Source organism: Mandrillus leucophaeus, unplaced genomic scaffold, assembly GCF_000951045.1.
Source record: "Mandrillus leucophaeus isolate KB7577 unplaced genomic scaffold, Mleu.le_1.0 Scaffold433, whole genome shotgun sequence".
NCBI classification, from domain to species: domain Eukaryota; kingdom Metazoa; phylum Chordata; class Mammalia; order Primates; family Cercopithecidae; genus Mandrillus; species Mandrillus leucophaeus.
The window spans coordinates 1,677,347-1,691,675 of record NW_012104621.1 but is presented as its reverse complement, the minus strand read 5'-3'; the positions used below and the strand labels follow the sequence as shown (position 1 = coordinate 1,691,675).

Below are 14,329 nucleotides of genomic sequence, written 5' to 3'. Positions count from 1 at the left end.
CCAGGATGGTCTCGATCTCCTGACCTTGTGATCCGCCCGTCTCGGCCTCCCAAAGTGCTGGGATTACAGGCTTGAGCCACCGCGCCCGGCCTAGGCCCCCAGCATCTTACAACAGAGGATCTCACTGGGTCTTCAGGTGGCAGAGCAGGGATTCCTATACCCATTATACAGATTCGCAACCTGAGGTTGGGAGAACTGAAGTGACCTGCTGTGTGGTTAACCCTCAGTGAAGGCAGGGCAGGAACCTGGCCTGGGGTCCTCCCTGTCCCCACCACTCCTTATCTAGGGAAGGGCTCTGCAAGGTGTTGCTAACATGGACTTTTGCTGGCAGTAAGTATGATGAGTATGGCTTCCTGACGGTGCCCGACTATGAGGTCGAAGACCTGAAGCTGCTGGCCAAGATCCAGGCACTGGAGGTGCGCTCCCACCACCTGCTGGGCCTCGAGGCTGTGGATCGGCCGCTGCGGGAGCGCTGGGCTGCCCTGGGCGAGCTTGTGCCCTCAGCTGAGCTCAAGCAGCTACTGCGGGCAGGAGTGCCCCGTGAACACCGGCCTCGTGTCTGGAGGTGGCTGGTCCACCTCCGTGTCCAGCACCTGCACACTCCAGGCTGCTACCAGGAACTGCTGAGCCGGGGCCGGGCCCGCGAGCACCCTGCTGCCCGCCAGATTGAGCTGGACCTGAACCGGACCTTCCCCAACAACAAGCACTTCACCTGCCCCACCTCCAGCTTCCCCGACAAGCTCCGTCGGGTGCTTCTGGCCTTCTCCTGGCAGAACCCCACCATCGGCTACTGCCAAGGCCTGAACAGGTGAGCCACCAAAGCCCAGTGAAGGTGTGACCTTTATCTTTTGGAGCACAGGTCCCCAACCCTCAGACCATGGACCGATAGCCATCTGTGGCCTGTTAATGGGGCCACACAGCAGGAGGTGAGCGGTGGGCGAGACAGCATTGCCACCTGAGCTCTGCCTCCTGTCAGATCAGCGGCAGCATGAGATTCTCACAGGAGCATGAACCCTATTGTGAACTCTGCATGCAAGGGATCTAGGTTACGTGTTCCTTATGAGAATCTAATGCCTGATGATCTGAGGTGGAGCAGTTTCAAAACCACCCCTCCCCCACCCCAGTCCATGGAAAAATTGTCTTTCATGAAACTGGTCCCTAGTGCCAAAAAGGTTGGGGACTGCTGTTTTAGAGCACTGCTCTCTCTCTCTTTGGAGCCTCCCAAGAACCTGGAGACATGAGCCCAGGTTCCCCACCACAGGCCGGTGAGAGGACATGTTTAAGATAGAGATGGGCCAGAGCTCAGAGCTCCAGGCCCCTTGTCCCTGCTCTCTCCTTTGATTTGTGCTTGGGGAGGTACAACTCACATGGCATCTCAAACCTTGACCTGCTGGAATCTACAGGGTATGGCCCCACCCACATGGCAGGACTTTCTGGGTCAGGAATCATTTGCTTTCAGTGAAACCCATGCAGAAGACCCTGGGAAAAGGGACTTTCTAAATGTTACAAGGGGGTTTCACAGAAGCCAGGAAAAGAAAACAGAGCTGAGGACCAGATGGCCTTTGGAAGTCAAGGCAGCTGCTCTCTGCAGCAGGGCCACAGCCCTGCACAACCCCAGGGGGCAGCCTTCGTGCCACAGTCCTGGGATGCCATCCCCTAAGCTCATATAGCACCAAGGTACTGCTCTGCTGCCTTCTGCAGCTGCATGGCCTCTGGCCTCTCTTCATTATGTGTGTCTGCTTCCTTCTCTCTCAGCAGACCAGCCTCTGTCCATTCATTCTTTGGACATTTAGGGACCATCAAGGCTGTCAGAATGGAGACCTCAGCCCCTGAGTCTTGGGCCTTTCAGTGAGTCTTCTCACCCCACCCCTTGTGTTCCAGGCCTAAATTCCCCAAAGAAAGAATCTGATTGGCCCAGTCAGGAATAATTTCCACTTCTGGTCCAATTGGTGGGGATGGAGGGAGGGACTGGGGATAGGGGATGAGGTCACCTGGTTCACAGGGCTGTCTCCCCTCCAAGACTGTGAGGGACTGTCATCCCCCTACTCCAGCCCCAGCTATTTCAGTAGAAGCTGCATAGTTGCAGATATTTTCCCAAAGCAAGTTTTGACTCAATTTACTTTAAACACACATATACCTAAGCAAAATTTACATAAGCCATACTGCTCTTTTTTCAGAATAGGTGGTGCGTGACATTTATTTAACACAGAATCAACATTCAGTGTCCTCACTCAAATTTGAGTGGTTTCCAAAGGTAGATATTTTTCATACTCTATTTCCAGCCTAAAATTGGGTGACATTGAGCATGTATATGTACAATTCCTGAGAATTAAGAGTTAAACTCCAACAGTAATGCCTCTCAGTCAAAGCCTCCTTGGAAAATATGTTCAGATTTCATGCCACGCTAAATGCCTGCCACAGGGCAGGTCTGTAGAAATTTCATTCATTCAACAGTCTGACAAAAGCCCCTGTGCTCCTCATTTGTTTGAACATGTTAAAATCCAGGAGAAACAAAACCTGCAAAGCCTCTTGTAAGAATAGCTGTGAAGGGAGCTGGAAGCTATGAGATCAGAATGAATAATAATTTTTGCATTTCACACAAAGGCCAGGTAGGAAGTAATGCATAATGGGGGCCTCTTGGATGCCAGGTGTTTAACACCTGATGGCATTTAATCCTCACAGAAACCTTCACTGGTGCCCCCATGCCCAGATGAAACATGAGAGGGTCTGAGAGGCCGAGGAACCCGCCCATTGCCTCACCACAAATGCTGGCCCAGCCAACTGCTTACCCTGGGCCCTGGCTGCCCCCAGCCCGCAAACCCAGTCCTTTCTACAACGTGCCCTCTCTCCAAATAGCAGTAGTCAGAGGCTGTGCTGAGGCCCCACAGAAACCTTTCTCTTATGTAGATGTAAACTTCTTGAGACCTGCTTTTGAAGTTCAACCTGTGCTGAAGGGGCAGAGAAAAATCCTATAGCAGGACGGGCACTTGAGATAAGCCTCGTAGAAGGCGAGAACCTTCTCCCTGTGTAGAAGGAGGCAGCACACAGGCCACAGAGGGGCGCAGAAGGGACAACTGAGACCAAGAGAGGCGGAAGGTCCCCAGATGGGTTTTCTAAAATATCTTTCTCTGAATGGTATTTTTACTTAAATTTGATATGCAAGTGCAGATAATTGGTGTTCATGTAAACATAATAGGCCAGGCGCAGTGGCTCATGCCTGTAATCCCAGAACTTTGGGAGGCTGAGGTGGGCAGATCATGAGGTCAAAAGATCGAGACCATTCTGGCCAACATGGTGAAACCTCGTCTCTACTAAAAATAGAACAAATAGCTGGGCTTGGTGGCGGGTGCCTGTAGTCCCAGCTACTCAGGAGGCTGAGGCAGGGGAATCACTTGAACCAGGGAGGCAGAGGTTGCAGTGAGCCGAGATCGCACCACTGCACTCCAGCCTGGCGACAGAGCAAGACTCCATTTCATAATAGAAAGCCTGTTCAAATGTGGCATGTGCAAGGTATTCGTTTGAAGGCTCTAAGCCCAAGCCTGCAGGTCCCTGACACATGTCTTCTTTGCCATCTAGTGGTAGCCATTAGAACTGCATGTGTGGGCCGGGTGCTGTGGCTCACGCCTGTAATTCTAGCACTTTGAGAGGCTGAGGTGGGTGGATCCCTTGAGCCCAGGAGTTTGAGACAGCCTTGGCCACATGGCAAAGCCCTGTCAAAAAAAAAAAAAAAAAAAAAAAAACCTAGCCAGGCGTGGTGGCACATGCCTGTAGTTCTAGCCACTTGGGAGGCTGAGGTGATAAGGAGGCAGAGGTTGCAGTGACCCATGATCATGCAGCTGGACTCCAGCCTGGGCAACAGAGTGAGTCTCTGTCTCAAAAAAAGAAAAGAAAAGAAAAGAAAAAGAACTGCATGTTTGATGTCTCAAGATGACAGACCCTGCCTCTAAGGCAACAAATCCAGCTTGTTTAGATGGAGACCACCATGATGAGCTAATGCTAATTTAGAGCAAATGTTTTAAACCCATTTCCCTGTGAAAATAAGTACAGTGCTTTAAAAGTAGTTTGTTTTTCCCCCATCGACACACTCCTTTCTTTGCAAGCCTACCTGGGCCCTGAATGCCCTTAGGTTCGAATTCAGCCATACCCCTGAGCAGTTAGTAAATCCTAGCCACCAGCCTCAGATAACTGACTTTTTAACATGTGCTGAAGTCCAAACCAATGCTGGCAGCTAACCCCTAGACTGAGGCCATCCTGAGGCTCAGGGGGAACAGGGTAGGACAGAGTGGAGAGAGCACTGGAGTAGACTTTGGGAGCCCTGGGTTCTATTTCCACTCTGCCGCCAACTGACTATATAATGTTGAGCAGGTAACTTCTGCTTTCTGGGTCTTGGTTTTTCAACCACTGCAATAAGGAGTTTGTCTAGACCAGAAACAACCAGTAGGAAGCAGCTGCCTGGAGCCCTGTCCTGAGAGAGTTTCTGAGGCAGCCTTCAGACTCAGTGGGAAAGAGTACTGTGATCAATTACTTATGTCTACCATGGGCTTAGGCAAAGGGAATGCTGCCATGATCAGTTAGTTATGTCTGCCCTGGGCACAGACAAAGAGAATAGAGGCCAGTGTATGCCACGTGTGCTATCCTTGAACTCAGTGACCTGTGGAGGTCCCTCCCCACCAGCTCTGAGAGAACAGAGCCTCCTATTTCCCAGGAGACCTGTGAATGTTCTCTTCATCCACTCAGCTTCAACTCAGGAAGGTTTTATACAAATATTTGAACCATAGTTGGGAGAAATTCCTTCCCACTCTACTGGGGAAAGAGAAGGGATATTTCTTTTTTCTTTTGGGATTCAACCATGTTTCTAAGAGTTGTGAGCCTCAAAAGAAGGTGGAGGTCATGATCTAATCTAGAGAGAACCCAAAGAAGCATGAGTATATGGATGACGGAATGTGTTCCTTAAATGCTCATTATGACCATAGAGTCAGAGGCTTTCTAAAGCGACATCTCCCCAGGGTCCTCTGAGGAACATTCATTCTACTCAGCCCCCATGGGTGCAATGGACAACAGGGGTTCTGTGGACCCCCTGGGTGACGCTGGGTTAGAATCAGCCACAGGATTTTGTTAGCACAGGACTTCTCAGAGGCTTTACTAAGACTGTGTACATCATAACCCTCCAGGGGCTAGAATGTGCAGCATTCCCCAGATATCTTTGAATATAGAAGCTTGTGTTCACCTCGCATCTTGGGAGACCAGTAGTCCCTGGAAAGACATTTTTTGGAAAATGTCTTCTTGGACTGGCCCGGGATGGGAGCTGCCAGGGAAGATGGGAGAAGTAGAGAAAACAGTGCTTATCCCAGTAAGACTTCCCTGCTCAGCCCTGTGGGTTTTTGTTTGTTTCTTACCCATGATTTCATTAGAGCCTTATGCTAACTTGGTGGGCAGGGGAAATAAAGGAGAAAAAAAGTTATGTGCATTGAGCACCTGGTAAATGCCAGGCAGTGAGCGAGGCACGGTAGGTCTGTCTCAAGACGCCTCATGGCCCTGGGGGGATAGATATTGTTAATCTCGCTAACAATAAATATCTAATCTCAGATCATGAAACCGAGGTCCAGAGAGGTTAGCGTGCTTGCCGAGGTCTCAAAGCCTGTGAATATTAAGGTGCAGATAGCTCGCATTTATAAAGAGCTCACTGTGTGGCAGGCACCGTGTGGGGCACTGAATGAGCTCTGTGCATCCTCAAAACAGTCCCGTGATTATTATGAGACTGAGGCTTAGAGGGGTTCCGTAACTTGTCCCAGGTCACCCAGGAAGCCGCAAGATCAGGATTTACCCAAGCAGCCTGACTCCAGAGCCCCTGCTCTGAAGTGATCCCCATTGCTCTGGAAAACGCCGGTCATCCTCCCCCGAAGAGCGTTTGTCTCACCCCAGGTGCCAGGAGCACCAGTCTGGTTAGGGAGTGGGGTTGCACTGGTGCTCACATGGAAGGACTTTCCCCCTGGAACCCAGGAAGCCACCTCTGCCACGTGCTGCCTGGCAGGGCCACGACTTCTGTAATCAATCCAGGCCTCCTTTCCTACCACTCCAGGCTGGCGGCCATCGCTCTGCTGGTCCTAGAGGAAGAGGAGAGCGCCTTCTGGTGCCTGGTGGCCATTGTGGAGACCATCATGCCCACTGATTACTACTCTAACACACTGACGGCATCCCAGGTGAGTGGGGCGGGGAGGGGACTTGGCAACCATGCAGGGCAGTGCCCCAGAGCTGTTCCTAGAAGCCTGTGGCTCTCAGGAAAGTTGGGAATCTGTCAGGCTTCCTTTTCTCCCTCTGTACTGTGGGAGTGCATTTGGCTGCATGGAAGAGAAGCCCAACCTAACAACAGCTTCAGTGGGGGATTATTTTTCTCAGATAGTAAATGACCAGGCAGAACCACTGGGTTCAGGCTCCTAGCTCCCTGCTCTGCCATCTCTGGCATGTGGCCTTCATCCTCACACCCATCACCTCCTGATCACAAAATGGCTGCATCACCTCCAGCACTGTGGCCATGGCCTAGGCCAGGAGGAGCAGAAGGTGAGCACCAGGACCTGGCTCCCTGACCCAGCAACTTCTACTTGCAGTTTACTGGTCAGAACTATTTCATGGCTGTCCTAGTTGCAAGGCAGGCTAGGAAATGTACATATTTAATTTGTACATCTTAACATCTCTGAAATTGATGTGTGTTCTATGACCCTTTTATTCATATTTTATTATGAAAAACTTCCCACATTCAATACAATAGAGGGAATAGTATAATGAACCTCCATATGTCTATCACCTGGCTTCAGTTATCAACCCAGGGAGCCAGTGTTATTTCTTCTGAACTCCCATCCACTCCTCCTGCTTTATCTCGAAGTAAATTTCTGGCATTGTATCAGTTCATCCGTAAATCCTTCAGTAGGTCAGTGGCATCTCAGACTCAGGGAGTTACCTTAGGTTTTGAACTGGACACTTGGCCTCCGTAGATGACCCAAGGTTCTGGGTGAGGGAGGATGGGAGCTACTGGCTATTCGCCACAGCTGACGCTAATGCCTGGAAGAGGACGTAAGCGAGGGGAGAGCACTGAGCAACCAGCAGTTCCAGGAAGGAAGAGCAAGGGGAATAAAATGGGGTCATCACAGAGGGAGGAGGAAAACCACGAAAGAACCATGTCTTGGAGCCAGGGAAGGAGCCAGTGCTGAAAGTGGTTAACCCGTCCAGTGAAACAAGGACAGAGGCATGACAGTGGCCACAAGGAGAGGTCACTGGCTACTGTGGCCAGGAGCACCCTGCTTTGAGAAGACTCCTTGGTGTCTGGCGAGGCAGGACATTATGCCCTCCCACACACACACCTGTCCTGGACCAGACATCCGCCTAGCATCTTAGGTGTCAGGCACAAATTGGGTATAGAGAAGGGGCTGTGGATGTCAGCTGATACAAGCCTAGAGACAAAGTTTCCATTTTGCCAAGGCCTGTGGGCATGAGACCAGTGTCTCTGAACTGCCAGGAGGATCAGCTGGTCCCTGAGCTCCTGCTTGGCTCAAGGGATTCAGATGGGTGAGGGGGCTGAGAACGTGCCAGCCCATACGGCTCCACTGCAGAGCCCAGTGCCCTGGTCCAGAGGACTCTGGCCTATGTCAGGAGCAGCGGAGTGATATGATGCTGTACCTGACTCCCAGCTAGATTGGGCTCTGGCTCCCTGAGGAACAGGAAAGAACTTGCCCAGAGCAGCTTCAGGACTGTGTGTGGACTGACTGGGTAGGAAGGCTGGGCAGGGAGGGAGGCAGCCTTATCCTAGGGCTGCAGATGACAGGCTCTCTCTCTGGCTTCCAGGTGGACCAGCGGGTGCTCCAGGACCTGCTCTCGGAGAAGCTGCCCAGGCTGATGGCCCACCTGGGGCAGCACCACGTGGATCTCTCCCTCATCACCTTCAACTGGTTCCTCGTGGTCTTTGCAGACAGTCTCATTAGCAACATCCTCCTTCGGGTCTGGGATGCCTTCCTGTACGAGGGGACCAAGGTAGGGTGCTGCCAGGGGATGGGGCCCCTGAGCAAGTCCCTTCACCCATCTGGGTCTTGACTTTGCCCCTGGAGAATGGGAAGACAACGCTTACTTGTCAGGGCTGTTGGGAACGTCTCCTGAGAGCATGGCTTTGTCAACTGTAAAGTGCTTTGCATGTATGAGAAGAAGTAGTGGTTCTGCCTCTGAAGATATGTCCTAAAGTTGGGGGATTTCCTTTCCGTGGAGATGAGGTGTGAGCATGATCAGAGAGGCACATCCCTATGCTGTCCTTGCCCCCCCCCGCCCCAGTCACCTGGGCCCTCCTTTTCTTCCTCTTGTTTGGACTAAGCCTTGGATTAAGAGACCGGAGCTCAGGTCTGGACCCAGCTCTGTCCTCACCTTGCCTGGAGACCCTGGGCAGGTCCCCCAACTCAGCCCTAGTTTACACCTCAGTTTACAAAGCACCCAGAGATTTTTTTTTTTTTTTTTTTTTTTTTGAGACGGAGCCTTGCTCTGTCACCTAGGCTGTAGTGCAGTGGCATGATCTCCACTCACTGCAACTTCCGCCTCCCAGGTTCAAGCAATTCTCCTGCCTCAACCTCCGGAGTACCTGGGATTACAGGCATACGCCACCAATCCTGGCTAATTTTTGTATTTTTAGTAGAGACAGGGTTTCACCATGTTGGCCTGGCTGCTCTCGAACTCCTGACCTCAGGTGATCTGCCCGACTTGGCCTCCCGAAGTGCTGGGATTACTGGCGTGAACCACCACATCTGGCCTGTTGTTTTGTTTGGTTCCTGCCAAAGCTCCACGTAAAGATACAGATTAACTCCATGAGATTCCACAGGGGCATGCCTCACCCACAGTCATGAGACAAGACAGGCTAGAGCCAGGACTCTGTCCAAATCCCCAGATTTCAAGCTGTGTGCCCCCTGAGGGTATTCAGTCTCCCCCAGCCCCCTGGAGCCCTCCCCCGCACATTGTGCCTCCAGGCCTCAACTTCTGCAGCCAGTCCAGGGTCTTCCATACTGCCTGGGTCTATCAGGTTCCCTCCCTCCAGGGATGACCTGCCTGGCCTCCCATGCCCCACCTGAGCCCCCACTCTACCCCCAGGTGGTGTTTCGCTATGCCTTGGCCGTTTTCAAGTACAATGAGAAGGAGATCTTGAGGCTACACAATGGCCTGGAAATCTACCAGTACCTGCGCTTCTTCACCAAGACCATCTCCAACAGCCGGTGAGGACCCCCTACCCCCCTGCCACTCCCACCACTCACCTACCCCCAGGACACATAGCAGAGGGGAGGCTGATGTTTGCAAGTAGAAATTGGTAAGTGACGCTGATGCTCCTATTAATAGCTTAGAAATCTTCGGGGAAGTCTGACTGTCTGAGTGATCTGTCTGCCCCCTTAATATATGGCATTTGAGGCCTCCATGGAGTTCCATTTTTTCCCCACCTTCCCCTACCCTGAACATCCACTTTCCAGGCCAGTGTTCCTGGAAAACAGAATTATACGAGTTCCTAGGACAACCTCACCTCCGGGCTTTTGCCCTTGCAGTTTCTTCTACTTAGAACGCCTCCTTGCCACTTCCACCACTACTATCTTCTTTGCCTGGTCACCTTTTATTCATTCTTTAAAACTCAGCTCACATGTCACTTCCTCCAAGAAGCCCTCCATGACCAGCCCTTCCCTGCTAGGTTAGGTGTCTTTCTTCTGATCTTCCTCCTGCCTCAGTACATATCTCTGTGGGTGGAAATCATCTTATTCATTGTTTCCTCCTGAGGGCAGGGGCCAGGGCTCAGCCACAAGGGCAGAAGGAATGTGGGGATGTCTGTCTGGGAGAGCCTGGTAAACGCCAGCCAGGTGGGTAAATGCCAGCCAGGTGGGGTGACGTACTCTGGGCTGATTGTGCCCTCCTCCCAGGAAGCTGATGACCATCGCCTTCAACGACATGAACCCCTTCCGCATGAAACAGCTGCAGCAGCTGCGCATGGTCCACCGGGAGCGGCTGGAGGCTGAGCTGCGGGAGCTGGAGCAGCTTAAGGCCGAGTACATGGAGAGGCGGACATCCCAGCGCAGAGCCATGTCCGAGGGCTGCGCCAGTGAGGACGAGGTGGAGGGGGAGGCCTGACTTGGCCACCTCCCCTCCCCAAAGCCTTCCTCACCCGTGGAGGTTGGGCACGGACCAGTGGCCCAGCCCTGGGTGTCCCATCACCATGTGATCCTGGACACGTCCCTTCCCCTCTCTGGCCCTCAGTTTCCCCACAGGGACATTGTGTGCTGCAAAGCCATTGGTTGGGCTACTTCTTCATAGGCATGCACTTATCCAGGGGTGCCACCCTTTTGTCACCTCTTCCACAAACACTTTGGCATGTAAACAAGCAAGAGCACTGCCTCTATAGAGTAACCTGGAACATTCTCTAGGTTATATCAATATGAAACAATGTAAATGGTGGAAATCATTCATAAGCTTTGGGACTTAAACAGTTCTCAGTTACCAATTGTTCCTGGATGGGCCCACGGTGCCAGGTTGTGCCACCACCAGTCTTCCAGCCTAGGGCATCTCTGGCTGCTATTTCTGTGAGCATCTGTAGGGCCAGCCCCTGCCTGGTTCCCTGAGATGTTAGAGTTTCGTCTTTCTGGGTAGCAGCTTCTTTTCAGTGCTGCCTGGGTCTGCATCCAGGATGCTCTCCGTGTACTGAATCCTGTTTCCTCCTTTCTGCTCACAGTCCATTTTGGGGGGATCCCAGGGAAACCCCGTGTGCTGCACCACCAGGAACTTGGTGTGGGGGTTGGGCAGAGAGCCCTGGGTCAGGTGCCCCATTTGCGACCTCCCACTGCCCACTTCACAGGCTGGGGCACGGAGGGTCACCTCTCCTCTGAAAAATGGGTGGTTGGGAGGGTAGGAGAAGGTGGCAAGTGGAGACTGCTGCAGCGCAAGCCAGGGCTGGCTCGTCACAGCACCCACTGTGGCCCCAGTGCAGGGTCAGGCTCCTCCAGGTCCCTCCTCAGCAAATAGAGGCTTCAGTCTGTCCCCACCTGAGGCAGGGGGTGAAGGCCATACCAGTGACTTTGGCAACTCATTTCTCAGCAAAACCTCTGTCTGTGCTGGCCTAGCCTTGAGTTGGCTGTCTTTGGTATGAAGGACTGGGCGTGGGGGGTTCTCACAAGGAAGCCTCCTCTCTGGAAAACCACCCAGGATTAGGGGATGCTGCCCTGGGACCTCCTGGCTGTGATCTGAGGCTCCCATCTGGGCTGGGGAGGAAGCTTTCCCCATCACTGGGGACCATGGACAGGCCCCGTGATGGCCCTGGCTAGTCCCTAGCCCTACCGTCACCCACAGGTGTGAATTTGAGGGGTTGGTGCACCAGGCTCCCAGTTCCCTACACTGCACCGCCTGTGCAGCCTCGGGGAGGAGACGCTCAGGGTTCCTCTCCTCCCTGTCCACATGGGCTCCTGGCTGGCCCCAGGGCCCGCTTTTCTGTGAATACCCTGCACTGTGGCTTGACTGCCTTTCTCATTCTTGCTCAACTTCTTTCATCTGCTGAGGCCCTTTCACCACCAAACTGTTGATGAAGTGTGCTGGTGGCTTGAGGGCGGCCAAGGGGCCCAGCTGTACCCTGCACAGGCTGGATACTGTGCCCCTAGGTTGGTCGTCAGGATGATGAGAGGTCCAGCCCCATGAGGCTCCTAGGAGGGCTAAAGCAGGTAAACTGGTGCAGAGCTTGGAGCCTGGCACAGAGGAAAGTGCCACCGATGGGAACGAGCAGCCCAATTTTTTTTTTTTTTTTTTTTGAGACGGAGCCTCCCTCTGCCACCAGGCTGGAGTGCAGTGGTGCAATCTCAACTCACTGCAACCTCCGCCTCCGTGGTTCAAGCAATTCTCCTGCCTCAGCCTCCCAAATAGCTGGGATTACAGGCATGCGCCCCCACGCCCAGCTAATTTTTGTATTTTTAATAGAGACAGGATTTCACCATGTTAGCCAAGATGGTCTCAATTTCCTGACCTCGTGATCTTCCCAACTCAGCCTCCCAAAGTGCAGGGATTACAAGCGTGAGTCACCGCGCCCGGGCTGAGCAGCCCTCTTATGAAGGAAACACCACCTGTGGGACCCTGAGGCCTGCAAAAGCCCCAGCTGCCGGGGAGCTCTGGCCCAGGGGGTCCCTCTGCCTTTAGCCTTGGAATTCACATTCCCTCTTCAGCAACAGCAATCAAAAAAGAATCAGGCAATGGGCACAGGGGCTACTGGATAAATGGCAGCCCACCTCTACCTTTTTCCCTCCCCTTCCCTGCCCCTCCCCTCACCTCTTCCTTCCCTCTTTCCTTTCCCGTCCTTCCTCCCCTTCCTTCCCCCTCCTTCCTCCCTCATCCCCCTTTTCCTCCTTCCCCATTCTCCTCTCCTTCCCTTCTTCCTCATTTCTCCCCTCTTCCCCCCTTTTCTTCTTCCCTCTCTTCCTCCTCTCCGCTTCTCTTCCTCTCTCCTCCATCTCCCCACATCCCCCCAACCCCAGGCAGAGGAGAAGCTCTGCTCAGAGCTGGGTGCTATGCTCTTTCCCTGCCCTCCTGGGGAGAGGGGTGGGTGGTACTTTGCATTTGACCCAACACTATGTAACCTGGCTGCACCTTAGAATCACCTGAGTAGCGGTCACCATAGCTCACGCTTGTAATCCCAGCACTTTGCGAGGCCAAGGCAGGTGGATCACTTGAGGCCAGGAGTTCAAGCCCAGCCTAGCCAACATGGTGAAACCCTGTCTCTACTAAAAATACAAAAAATTAGCCGGGCGTGGTGGTGGGCGCCTGTAATCCCAGCTAGTTGGGAGGCTGAGGCAGGAGAATGCTTGAACCTGGGAGGCGGCGGTTGTGGTGAGCCGAGATCGTGCCATTGCACTGCAGCTTGGGCAACAGGAGCGAAACTCTGTCTCTCACACACACGCGCGCGCACACACACACACACACACACACACACACACACAAATCACCTGAGTAGCTTTTTTAAAATGTTGGTGCTAGGTTCCTATGCCTGGAGCCTGTGGTGGGGCCCAGGCATTCTCATACACAGAAGGGTTGGGGACACAGGACAGTGAGGACTAACTGCCTCCTCAGGCCCTGACAGGGAGCTGGGATTGAGAACTGCCTGTCCTACAGCGTCAACTCACCCAGGCCAAGCTCAGGTTACCAATGAGTAGACAGGGCTCAGAGACATTAGCTAATGTATCCAAAGTCACACAGCCACCGGTGGAGCCGTGCTCCAGCCTAGAGCCCTTACTGCAAAGCCAGGGAGGACTCCCCCTGGTTTACCCCACCTCTGGAACCTAGAACACCTTCCCCAAGAACCCAGGGAAGGGGCATGCCTGGCCTGTGGCCTCCTGGGTATACCCTCAGTAGATAGTTCTAGGCCAAGGAAAATTAGAGGAAGAATTTCCTCATGGTTGCCTCAAGCTGGGATTGTAGCACTATTTCTCCCCTTCATCAGAGACAAGGGAAGCGTGATATCCACATGGCAGGGAGGCTGAGCAGGGACCAGTGGGCCCACCCCAGAGCATCTGTGCCTGCTGCTACTGCCCCTGGGGCACCTGCCCGCCCTTCCCTGCTCTTTCTGGAGGGTGTTTGGGGCCCACTCCTGGTGTCAGGTTCCTGGCCCGCACCACAGCTGTCATCCCCTTCCCCCGGGGCTGCTGCCTTCCAGGGCTGCAGGATTCGATCCCTCTCAGCCCCACCTTCCCACCCTAGAGGACAGGATCTCAAGCTCAAAGCATGCCTTCCCCAGGCCTTAGGCCCCCAGCAAGCTGTGGGCCGACCTGCTCTATAGGAGAGGAAAAGGGAGTAACCCAGGGAACCTCCCTGGGGCAACATCCCTAAGAATAAAGGGACTTGGTCAAAGGAGGTGGAAGGCCCCCCTCCCAACATTCCCCAACAGAAGAGGTACTCACTTCCAGAGATTGCCCATGTTCAAGGCTGCTATCCTCCAAACACAGAGCGCCAGCCCCCAGGCACTGTCTCCTCATTCTTTCTCAACCCCCTCCCTCATGGACATGGGGCCATATCGTACAGAAAGTTCCACGTGGGGCATATAGATGGAGAACTTGTCCCCCACCCCCACCACACACACATATGTTCTGGTCCTACACAAGATGTTTACCTACACATAGAAGATTAACAAAGCCGGCCATTGGGCGAGGTGGCTCACGCCTGTAATCCCAGCACTTTGGGAAGCTGAGGCAGGCAGATCATGAGGTCAGGAGATCAAGACCATCCTGGCTAACATGGTGAAACCCCATCTCTACTAAAAATACAAAAAATTAGCCGGGCGTGGTGGCGGGCGCCT

At 53.3% G+C, this 14,329-nt stretch overlaps 1 protein-coding gene across 4 annotated transcripts in view; it reads left to right on the top strand.

The window, feature by feature from the left end:
* TBC1D2 (TBC1 domain family, member 2) overlaps positions 1-10,500 on the top strand; it is a 72,330-nt gene extending 61,830 nt beyond the window's left edge. For 2 of the 4 annotated variants that reach the window (XM_011993759.1, XM_011993756.1), the window contains 5 exons: positions 332-808; positions 6,080-6,200; positions 7,837-8,022; positions 9,118-9,239; positions 9,927-10,500. In XM_011993759.1, coding sequence (XP_011849149.1) covers positions 332-808; positions 6,080-6,200; positions 7,837-8,022; positions 9,118-9,239; positions 9,927-10,134 — 1,114 coding nt within the window. In that variant the 3' untranslated portion in view covers positions 10,135-10,500. The remainder of the gene's footprint in view (positions 1-331; positions 809-6,079; positions 6,201-7,836; positions 8,023-9,117; positions 9,240-9,926) is intronic. The other 2 variants (XM_011993757.1, XM_011993758.1) reach the window with 2 other exon arrangements.
* The last annotated feature ends 3,829 nt before the right edge of the window (positions 10,501-14,329 follow it).